The sequence below is a fragment of the Pygocentrus nattereri genome, chromosome 1 (assembly GCF_015220715.1).
Source record: "Pygocentrus nattereri isolate fPygNat1 chromosome 1, fPygNat1.pri, whole genome shotgun sequence".
In the NCBI taxonomy this organism is placed as follows: domain Eukaryota; kingdom Metazoa; phylum Chordata; class Actinopteri; order Characiformes; family Serrasalmidae; genus Pygocentrus; species Pygocentrus nattereri.
The window spans coordinates 49,983,704-49,995,707 of record NC_051211.1 but is presented as its reverse complement, the minus strand read 5'-3'; the positions used below and the strand labels follow the sequence as shown (position 1 = coordinate 49,995,707).

Sequence of the window (12,004 nt, the reverse complement as noted above, 5' to 3'; positions counted from 1 at the left end):
CATAACGTGGGCCTAATTATTAAATGATTTAATTCTAAAATCTATTATGATTATTAATAACCAGCCTGATTATTGAATAAAACATTTTTAAAGCATAATAATCGGTGCAGGGGTCTTTTTGGAGTATGTTGCCTTGAGGTGACATTGTGAAACTACGGGACGAAATGACGTTGAGCCATGTTCCCTGAAGTGGTGAGACCTGGCCTGTGGCTGGCTTAATTCATTCACCTTTCACACAGTGTATCTTTCAGGCAACAAACATATTTCTGCAAATTCTCCTAACAAAGAAATTGATACTGAGTGTTAAAAAGAGGTGTAAATGCTTTTTATTGACTTACCCAAACTTTTGCCTTTACTGGTAACCCTATTCTTGTCTTTAAATTTGTATAATAATGTTGTTGTAAAGTGAGGAAAATTAGTTTGTTGCCCTGAGGCAACAATGTGCAATAGAAGGTTAAAGGGTTCTCTGCATGGTGAACTGGTTCTTCAGATTGATGGAGAATGTGCTCTATATCGCTGCTGTTGGAACAAATCTCCATTTGTTGTTGTTTTTCAGCTGAAAATGCCTGTTACTCTTTACCCTGTGTGTTAATTCCATGTCAAATGGACCAAAAGAAAAGCCCCAAAATGGCTTGGAGAAAAGTCTGGTTCCATTGACTTACATTAAAATTAAGGTAGATTTTTTCCTTCTCGCTCTTTGGTGCAATATGGGACCAAATGGTGCCTTATAGAACCACAAACCCTCAAAGAACCATTTGCATGGTGAAATAGTTCTCCAGATTGGAGAATGTGTTGTATATGGTTCTGTACAGCACTAAAAAGGGTTCTGCTCCTGTCACAAGCTTGACATTGTAACAGTAGAAGAACACTTTTTGGTGCTATATAGAACCCTTTTCAAAATGGTTCCATATAGAACCATGAACACTCAAAAACATTTGCATGCTTCAAAGGTTCTCTGCATGGTGAAATGGGTCTTCAGATTGTTGGAGAACATGCTATTTGGTTCTGTAAAACACCACAAAGTGTTCTGCTACTTTTATAAGCTTCACATCGTAACAATAGAAGAACACTTTTTGGTGATAAAGGGGACACCTTTTTCAAAATGGTTCTATATAGAACCATGCACATCCATCAACACAAACGACTCGGAAAAAAGTCCAAAAGGTTCCATTGACGTTTTTTTTCCTTCTCCTGTAAAGTTATAATTTCGGAGATAGGAGAGGATAAAACCAAGAGGCTAAGAGAGCGAAACAGAAGAAAATAGACAGCACAAGACCAAGAATCAGGACGAAAAGCAGAGCAAGATCAAGAGACTCGGACAGAAACCGAGATGGAGAGTGAGAGAAAGTGGGGTGCAGAACAGGAGAGCCCTCTTGGTGCCGGTGATGGCCCTCTACGGTCTTGTCTTGGTTCCCAGCGCCATCATTTAGACTTCTATTTGAGACATTCCACAATAAAGATGTCAAATAGAGAGCGAGCCCATCGCCTCTGGGGAAACAGCCTGGAGTCATTCCAGGAAGACCCACAGCCAAGATAACCAAGAACTTACTGAGAGAGAGTGCAGAGATAGGAGGGGAGGAAAGGGGGAAAATGAGGGAGAAAGACAGAAGCGCCGTCCACTAGAGGTTATAGAGAGAAAAAGAGTGGAAAAACAAGCAAAAAAGTGAGACTAAAGACATAAAATGCAGGGACAGAAGGTAACGAGTGGATGAAGCAGAAGAAAGCAACACAAAAAAGAGCATGAGAGAAAAAGAAAAGGCCACTGAGAGAGAGAAAGAGAGAGAGAAAGAGAGAGAGAGAGAGAGAGAGAGAGCAGATGTAGCAGGCAGAATTAAGGTAGCTGGAATAGGGAAGTGATGAAGGGCCGTACAGAGCCGTCCTACTTCGGTATCCATCATCATTAGTGTGTTCTAATGAAAAATGATGAGGTCAGCATCCTGAAACTCAATCACGCCGCCAGTCCAGCTCCAGTATTTGCTTTGGATTCCACGAGCAGGGAGGAGAGGAGGAGAATCAGAGTAGCCCAACTCTTCTCCTCCTCCGCCAAGCTAGTCAGGCACTGCCCTCCAACTCCGCTCCCGCTCCCTTTCTCTCTCTCTCTCTCTCTCTCTCTCTCTCTCTCTCTCTCCTTTTTCACACTGGGTGGATGGAGAGAGGCTATTATAATTTACATCTTCACACACATTTCACCAAGACACCGCAGTGCAGAACCACACCACAGCTTGACAAGTCCCCTTCAACCCAGCAACACAACATCTGCATTCACTTACAGTACAAACACAGACGAACATGTCGAAGATCTGCTGCATGAAAAGAAAAAAGCACACTTCTCACCAGATTCCTCAACCCCTACAGCAAGGCCCCGAAAACCATTAAACCAGCCCTGCCTCTCAGGGTCATGGAATTTCATCTTTGAACTATTTCAATAAATACGAAACAGCGAGTTATTAATTTTCTCTTTGACTTCTCTTCACTCCGGCCATGTTAACCGCTAACATAAACATCCACTGTGCCAGCTGGATTCTGGGAATTGGTTGTGATTGTGCCACTGGTGACTTTAAAGGTGACGTTTTAAAGAGATGAAAATAATCAAGGGGGTTCTTGCCAGGCGACTCCTGTCCGGACGGCTAGAATGAGGGCGCTGGGCTAGAGACTGCACTTCCCAGAGTGCACAGAGGCGCGTTTGTTTATGTTTATGGAAGGGCGCTTACAGAGGTCACTTGGCAAAGAGAAGAGGAGAGGCAAACTCTTGAAGCAACCTAGCTGTGGCTATGAGAAGAGTAACAGCCAGTCAGATAAGTGTGCGGTGGTGGAGGTGTGTATAAACACCCATCAGGCATAACATCATGACCACCTCCTCATTTCTACACTCATTGTCCATTTTATCAGCTCCACTTACTGTGTAGCTGCACTTTGTAGTTCTACAGTTACAGACTGTAGTCCATCTGTTTCTCTGATACTTTGTTAGCCCCCTTTTACCCTGTTCTTCAGTGTTCAGGACCCCCATGGACCCTCACAGAGCAGGTACTATTTGGGTGGTGGATCATTCTCAGCACTGCAGTGATACTGATGTGGTGGTGGTGTGTTTGTTTGTGTTGCGCTGGTCTGAGTGGATCAGATAGAGCAGTACTGCTGGAGTTTTTAAAAACCTCAGTGTCACTGCTGGACTGAGAATAGTCCACCAACCAACAATATCCAGCCAGCAGCATCTTGTGACCCCTGATGAAGGACTAGAGGATGACCAACACAAACTGCAGCAGCAGATGAGCTGTCGTCTCTGACTTTACATCTACAAGGTGGACTGACAAGGTAGGAGTGTCTAATAGAGTGGACAGTGAGTGGACACACTGTTTAAAAACTCCAGCAGCACTGCTGTTACTGTGTCTGATCCACTCGTACCAGCACAACACACACTAACACACCACCACCACCACATCAGTGTGAATGCAGTATTGAGAATGATCCACCACCCAAACAGTACCTGCTCTGTGAGGGTTCATGGGGGTCCTGACCACTGAAGAACAGGGTAAAAGGGGGTAACAAAGTATCAGAGAAACAGATGGACTACAGTCTGTAACTGTAGAACTACAAAGTGCAGCTATACAGTAAGTGGTGCTGATAAAACAGACACTGAGCGTAGAAACAAGGAGGTAGTCATAATGTCATTCCTGATCAGTGTATGTGTGTGTTAGGCATCTAGATGTGCACCTGTGTGCATGTAACTGCAGTGGAGTGCTACATTCAGACACTCCTGATGAGCTTACCTAGACAGTTGTGTCCGTCATCTGCCAGCATGAAGCCATCATAGCATGTGCACCTGTAGTTGCCAGGGATGTTGATGCAGTCATGCACACAGCCACCATTGTAGTCGTTATCACACTCGTCTATATCTAAGCAGAATAAACACACAACATACAAACAGTTAGAATTCTCATGAAGGGAAGTGATAGAAGCAAGCTGAATGTCATGACACAAAGACCTGTGATGCCAGAAGACTAATCACACTCACATATTCAGAGGTCTGAACACACTCTCGTCACCGTCTTAATTTATTTCAAACTTAGTTTATTTCCTTTCTGCATCAAAGAGAGAAGTGGAGCGCCGTTTTTGGCTGTTATGGGGGGAAAAGCGCTGTTGGAGTACACAGACTATGAGCCAACTCATCCCTAAAGAATCCATAAACATGCTTTTGAGCTTTGTGCTTTGGTTTGTATGTTTAGATGGGACTGCCAGAGCAAATCAAATGCATTGTCCTTAATACGCTTCAGTCCTTCAGAGAAACACAGGAGTAGGATACAATGAAAGGGTGAGAGAAAATAGGGATTATAACAAAGACAATTCCCCAAAAGCTGAAAGTGGAAGACGTTAGGTGGTGATAGAAAAGACAGGCAGCAGTTTGCAGGTCCACTCCTGCTCATAAGCATCATAAGGATTTTGAGACTAAACCACAAGAGAAGGGACTGAAAAAAATTCTACCTCTACAAAGCAGAGCCTGGCCTCACAGGTGAGAGTTAAGAGTGAGTGTGCAAGCTGTTAAGAGTGTGAGGGGCAAAGTACAAGAAGTGCGGAGGAGGGGGTCATTAGCGGAGTGGACGGCTAGTTAGCCTCCAGCTGACACACTTCCTGCCCCAGAGCTGTTGTTGACATCAGCCAGCGGCAAGCCGACAGCTTCAGGCTAAAGCTGTTTCCGCTCTAACACACACCCAAACAATCACACACACACACACACACAGTCACCCTCCACTCTCAGGTGAAGTGTTCACGCTCAACATCTCATCAGGCAGATTAGGCACCTCCACCGACACCTCAGCAGGAGTGGGGTCAGCGGGGGGCAACGCCTCGCATGCCCCGTGCTTGCCCCTTAACCCACTGACACCCCCTCCGCCCTCCATCCAAAACTAGAAACATGCCGCGCCGAGAGGTCGAAGGGTACCAACGCCCTGCTAAGAATCAGCGGGACTCAAAAAGCCAACTGAACAAACTCTCGCACCTCCCTAATGCGAGGCTCAAAGTAAAAGGTCTTTTCCTGCTCTTTTTCACCTTCCTATCCGTGTTCAGGAATGATTGGTGGTGACTGGGCCTGCTGTTCAAACAGCTGCAGGCTACGAAGCGTGATGCATTTCTCAACGATCGAAACGACGGGTTGCCTCCAAGCACTTTCTCCACTGTCTTTCTCTCAGGTCATCACCTTGTCATATTCTAAATTCACACTCTCCTTCTATTTCCATCTCCTCTATGCCTCCTCCTGTTCGGAGTCCTCAGAACGTCAAGGCCTTTAATGTGTGCCTTGAGGTTTTTCCCGACCACCGTCCTGGCTGCGGCTATGCAGGCCAGGCCTCAGAGCGTATTGGTTCTGTGGAGATATTCCTCTCTCCTATGTCAAAATGCAGATCTGTTCTCTAGCAAAATTCAAGAGGGGGGTGTGATACCTCTATGTCTCTCTGCCACTGTGGTGTGTAAAAGTCTGGATAATGGAGGCATGTGAGCGCTGCTATGATTCTGCACAAGCTGGAATATGAATGTGTATAGGTGGGATTTCTGTGGTTGGGTTTTGTGTACGTGTGATGGCGAGTGTGTGTGAGATGCTGTGTGTAGAACTATATAAAGCAGCACAGACAGACTGACCTGCTCGGGGGGAAGGGGGGGTAGTAATGAAGGGTGGTTATACCCAGCCAGCCAGTCAGAGCAGGAGCAGCACTGTGACGAACAAGCAGACACCAGGCAGACAATGGCCTACTAATAGTCTGACACCTCTCTCTCTCTCTCTCTCTCTCTCTCTCAGTCTTGCTCTTCCCTTCCCTACATCTTTCTCGCACACATACACACATTCAGCAGAGACTAGGACATGCCTGCAGCACCGACAACTGCCTGACCTGTTTCATAGACAGATAAAAACAGAATGGAAACTTCCAACGGCCTAACACAGCAAGCTTAAGGTCCATTAACGCTGGGATGCATTCCTCTGAAAAGTTGCGTGTGATGTATGCAACAGGTTGACAACAATCAAAACCTGAGAGTGATTCTTGAGTCTGTCGTAGCTCCTGTAGGTCTATCGATGTTCAATACACCACACAATCTTTCTCCAAGTCAACCCTGTGCTCTCCATATCCCATTCTCTTAACGTAATGCTGCTTCAGTTTTGACATAAAGATAAATAAAACAACTGCACAGCTGATGAAAAAAGACTACAATGTGCTGGACATTCACTTACAAGGTTAAATCCTTACCAACTCAGGCCCAAAGTTTCACTACACACTTCTACAACCGAGGAAAAGCTCTACTAGTTTGCACTGAAGTCCCTGTAGTTACTGAATATTAAGCCTGGAATGTTAAAGGGTTCATCTATATATAAACCTTTATTCAGACAATACAAAGCCAGCATCAGATGTAACAGCATACCCTTCAGACCCCCACAGACATCCAGTTACTGGTGACAAGAGCAAGAAAAGTTCACATTTTTCCAATGCCTGAGAGAGCACGAGCAAGAGAGAGTGATGGAAAAATCTACATAGTCCCATTAACAAACGTAATATCGCATTACAGCAAGGAGAAGCCAGCTAAATAAATGTGCCCCTTTCACTGAGTTTAGACATTCGCTGAGAGCCCAAGGCCTGGAGGCCATGAAAATATCATTTTAATCACCTACTGTTACTGAACAATCTGTCAGAAGTGTGGATTAAACGCTGCGCTGTTCGGTGTCTTTAGAGGCTGCATGGTTGCTGACAACAGCAATGTTCTGTTTATTGATGTTACTGCACTTTTAGTCATTTCAGTCACTAATCATGGTTTCCATTCGAAGAAGGAAAAAGGAAACAGCACAAAGGGCTACAAACTTTGCGACAGGGGTAATGGTGTTTGGAGACTTGTCATCTAAAATAAGTGCCAGAACGAAGCATAAATTGCATGCAATGCATTTGTGTCTGCTTGTCAAACATGATGCCCAGCTCTGGATCCTCACCAGACGTCTGTGGACTATCACAGGCTTCTCCCCAGAGTCTGAGCCACCACATTCTTGGCCACAAAAGCCAAGCCATACCGTGACTTCCTACTGCTAATCAACACCAAAGTGTCTAAGAGCCAGTTCTTTACGTTCATAAACTTCAGAGCCTGCCAGCTGGCTACAAGCAGATGACATTACAATGTAAACAGACGATATGACAGAGTAAGACTAAGCCAAGCCCTCTGAGTAGCTCTCTTAATTTCCTGCAAAGCCAAACACGGCTTTAATTAGAGACTAGGGTCTTGGTAATGGGCTCTCTGCTTCAGACAGCGTGGCCCCCTCCTACCCACTACACACCAGCCTCCACTGTGGACAGTGTGCCCACTCGCACTAGGAGATGGAGGGATGGAAGAGACAGAGATACGCACGAAGAAAGACCTGCGTAAGGTCTTAAGGACAAAGACGAAGGAAAGACAGAAACACACACACTTAAACAAACACGCAAACCAAAGAAGGTCCCCACTGCACACACTGCAGAATATATCCCCACCTCTGCTTCTGTGCTGTGTAGACTGTGGTTTTAAGGTGGGAGGAACTGGCTCCTGTAAGCTCCAGAACATTCTCTCTGTTTCCTTGGAGGAAATAAAAGATGTGTTGTTCTAGTCGGCTCTGTCTAGCCTCAGACTTCAGCATCGAGATTCTGCTCCAGAGCACGGTCTGGTTCAATTCCATTTCAAATCCACCTAACTCATTAATGGAGCCGAGAATGGGTCTCAGGTTCCGTAATAGGTAGAAAGCACATTTCCCATCTCCTGAAACATTAGCTCGAAACATCTGAGTAAAAAGAGAGTGTGACAGAAAGAACAGTCCACAGACGAAGAATGCCTTGCACATAAGCAGGAAAAACAAAGGGACGGTAACAAGACGTTTTCTCTTGTCCAGATGTCATTCTGACCAGGCTCTCTCGCTGCCTCCTTCTCTCAAATTAACAAACCGAGCTATTTTGTATAAAGCAGGCAATCCTTTAGGGAATAAATCATCTGATGCACTTGGAGTTTCCAAGCTGGAGATCAAAAAAATGATTAAAAGCTGCAGCGAAAGTGGGACCCCTAACACGGCCCCCATCAGAGAAACAGCACTTAAAGCTTTCATCTTTGAGAGAGAGCAGAAAATGAACCTGCTTCAGATCTGAAAACATCCACAGGTGTTTCGGTCCATCCTTCCACTGTGAGAAGACGACTCAGCCCTATGGGTCTGAAAGGGTGGTGTGAATCTGCTGGAGTTCTGGGAATAATGAACTGACCACCCCAGAGCCCAGACCTCAACATCATTGAATGTGTCTGGGATTTCTTGGTTCATGAGACGCAGAAAATGCAACTAACTTCTAAGACTGAACTGGAAGCAAGTGTTCTGAAAAGAATTATTATTAATTATTATTTATTATTAAAGGCAAAGTGTGGACACATTCAATGCTGAGGGATATTATACGCGGTTGTTGAGGCTTCTGTGTAATTTTCTGTTAAATATATGTTTTCTACGGAGCTTCGTAAGGTGTGGAAATGAGATATTAATGCGTGGCCACAACTTAGTAAGGCATGGGAACGAGATATTTAAGTCGTGGCCTATCATGTTAAAAAGCCTTAAAAAGCCATGATCTTGCGGCCACAAATAATTATCTTGTTCCCACACCTTAGTAAGTCGTGGTCATGCATTAGGATCTTGTTCCCACCTGTTGCCCTTTACATTGTATGTAAAATTCATGATGAATGGAATAAAAGAAATGACCCAAAATGACTTGGAAAGAATTCTGGTTCCATTGACTTACATTAAAAGTTCAGTAGGTTTTCTCCTTCTCCTGTTAAGTTACCATTTGAGGTTTTCTTCCAACAACAGTCATATATATATCCAGCACCCCCCCCCCCCCCCCCCCCCGCGAACCCTGACGGAGAAGCGACTTAGAAAATGGATGGATGGATGGATATATATATATATATATATATATATATATATATATATATATATATATAATATATATTTACTTTACACACAAGTAAGGACTCCTGCAAGGATGTTGTGTCCAACTGCCATGTGCACATTTTCTTGGATGTAATCGTCCGTGTCTTTATGTCAGCACGACCTGCACGAAAGTAACTGCATAACTGTATGCGATGTTGTGTACATACCGCACACTTATGACTGTGCTTGCCCCAGCTGTGCTGTGCTCTCAGGCAGAAAAAGAACCTGGAGGTGTGAACACTATGGCAGCACCTCACACCTTCCACACTCCACTTCCTCTTCACTAATTAAGACCCACAGCAGGGGCTGAAGAACAGCTGTATGACTTGCCCAGAGAGAGGGAGAGAGAGAGGCAGAGAGGGGGGGGGTGAGAGAGAGAGAGGGAGAGACAGAGGGAGAGAGAGAGGGGGGGAGAGAGGGAGAGAGAGAGAGACTGCATGTGGAACTGTGTAAGTGGCTGAGTGTGAGTGTGTAAACCCACCTTCACACTGCTTGCCATCTCCCTTGTAGCCAGCCTTACAGATGCATTTGAAAGACTTTGGGGTATTCTGGCACAGTGCATCAATGTGGCAGTCATCTGTGGCCTCTGAACACTCGTCTGAGTCTGGGAAAAAAGCAATAATGCAGGAGGAACTGTTATTCACTTGTAGTGCTGCAACTGCATCACGGTGATTCACGGTTTAGCAAACAATGTGGATCTGAAACATTCCTACACAGGTACAGCTGATGGACTGTTCCCAAAGAATAAGATAAGGAGTGAGGCAGGCACACCTTCTAGACGGTGATTCAGATCAGCGTAAAGCGTTGATGCAGTCAACCTGAATTTGACGAACGGGATTCAGACATGCAGCCTACATTAGTGTGTCTGACAAGATGATAAGGCTTTGCATTAAATGCCTTTAGACTTAGTTACAGGGTGCCTAAATCTAGTCAAGGAACAGCTGAATCACTTTAGCTGAAGTGAGCTGAAGATCTGAGGCCACTTCTGCGGCTTGACTTATAATGAATAATGCTTGGATTTTTGCAGGGAAAATTGCAGTTCTGCCACAGCAGAGGGAGACAAATAAAAGAGATGCATCAACAATTTATTACAATTTAACAATGTATTAAATTCATTCAGAATTTCAGCAGCCAAACAGAAATGAAGAGGCAAACAACTGCATAAATTCATACACAAGTGAAAGAGAGAATGGATAGACTGGATAACAGTTAAGACAGACTGCATGATGTAGCCATGAACTCATGCCCTTCATTTGAAACATCATGCAAGGATATATATCACTGCTGTCGGAAGAAAACCTTGTATGTACATTTTTGTCATTTTTCAGTTTTTGACTTAAGGTGAAAACGCCTGTTGCCCTTTACATCGTGTGTAAATTTCATGATGAACGGGCCAAAAGAAATGGCCCAAAATGACTTAGCAAAAATTCTGGTTCCATTGACTTACATTAAAAGTAAAGCTTGTTTTTTCCTTCTCCTGTAAAGTTAACATTTTGGAGATGTGAGTGACATATATCATTTTCACTGTTAGAAATAAAGATACAGTGCAGGTACATTTTTCCTTCTTCAATGTACAAACAGTGTTTATGTTCCCTCAAAGGTCCAGCAGTGGGTTTAAGGCCTGATTGTGAACCTTAAATCAGTTTCTCCAGGTGAAAAGTTGGTATTTGTACCTTTTCATAACCAAATGTTTTAAAACAGAGCAGTAGAATAAAAGCCTGGAGGCGAGGCGGGGTGTGTGGAGTCAGGACAGCTTGGAACAGATCATTTCAGTGGATTATGGTCCAGTTATGTTCCCTGACTAAAGGTACTGAGATGAACCCTTGAGGGTCCCACCCCAGTGACAGGAGGGGCAATGCCCCAGTGACAGAGTGTAGAATATATGATTTAAAGCACTAAAGAGCAAAACGTCTGCGTCATTGTGGTGGGAGCAGCAGACTCTCCGCACTCCTGCGCTCTTCTGATCATTAATCACGTGCAACCCAAAATCATTTGGGGTTTAAAGACAACACCGCCGTTTTTATCGATCAGTCAAAGTATCGACTTTTTCTCCTCGCGCAGGCTTTTCGTTACTAAGGCACCCACTTGGTAGTTAAGGCAATGGATGACCCCCGGTGAGGTGGTCGATAACAAGGCGCCGGATGGACAGCGTGATTTTCCCTCCACCCGTATTCCTGCATGCCCCGCCCCCTCCGCTGCGATTGGCTGGTAGTATCCAGCGACCTGTGCAGACATTGGCTACAATCTCGACACGGTTCTTCAAGGGTTCTTCAGGAAAGGAAATGGTTCTATTTAGAACTATGAGTTCTATATGCTCAAATAGCTCTTTGCGTGGTCTAATGGCTCTTCAGATTGGAGAATTTGTTGTATGTGGTTCTATTTAACATCAAGATGGGTTCTTCTACTGTTATGGACTTGACTTCATAACAGAAGAACCCTTCTTGGTGCTACGTGGAACCATATACAACATTCTCCATCAATCTGAAGAACCATTTCACCATGCCACATTCACAATTTACATTTAAAAACGTGGTTCTCCAGGGGTTCTTCAGTAAAGGGAGTGGTTCTGTTTAGAGCCATTGCATACTTAAATGGTTCTTGGGATGGTGGCATGGCTCTTCAGATTGGAGTATTTATTATATAGGGTTCTATATAACACCACCAAGGGTTCTTCTGTTATAACAAACTTGACATCATAACAGAAGAACCCTTTTTGGTGCTCTATAGAACCCCATACAGCATTCTCCATCAATCTGAAGAACCATTTCACCATGCAAGGAACCATTTGAGCATGCAATGGCTCTACGCAGAACTCATGGTTCTAAACAAAAATGGATCTTTGCATTCAGACTGGAAAATCTGCTGGTTCTCTATAGCACAAACAAGGGTTCTGCTGTTATTACAAATTTGGCTCCCTAACAGAAGAACCCGTTTTGGGGTTACATAGAACCCTATACAACATGCATCATCAATCTGAAGAACCATTTCACCATGCAAGGAACCATTTGAGCATGCAATGACTCTGCGCAGAGCTGGTTCTAAACAGAA

At 44.4% G+C, this 12,004-nt stretch overlaps 1 protein-coding gene across 2 annotated transcripts in view; it reads right to left on the bottom strand.

Moving 5' to 3' along the window:
• scube1 (signal peptide, CUB domain, EGF-like 1) overlaps positions 1-12,004 on the bottom strand; it is a 108,782-nt gene that overhangs the window by 96,046 nt on the left and 732 nt on the right. For both annotated transcript variants that reach the window (XM_017698897.2, XM_017698898.2), the window contains exons 2-3: positions 9,438-9,560; positions 3,765-3,890 (exon numbers count right to left, since the gene is read on the bottom strand). In XM_017698897.2, the coding sequence (XP_017554386.1) occupies positions 3,765-3,890; positions 9,438-9,560 (249 nt within the window). The remainder of the gene's footprint in view (positions 1-3,764; positions 3,891-9,437; positions 9,561-12,004) is intronic.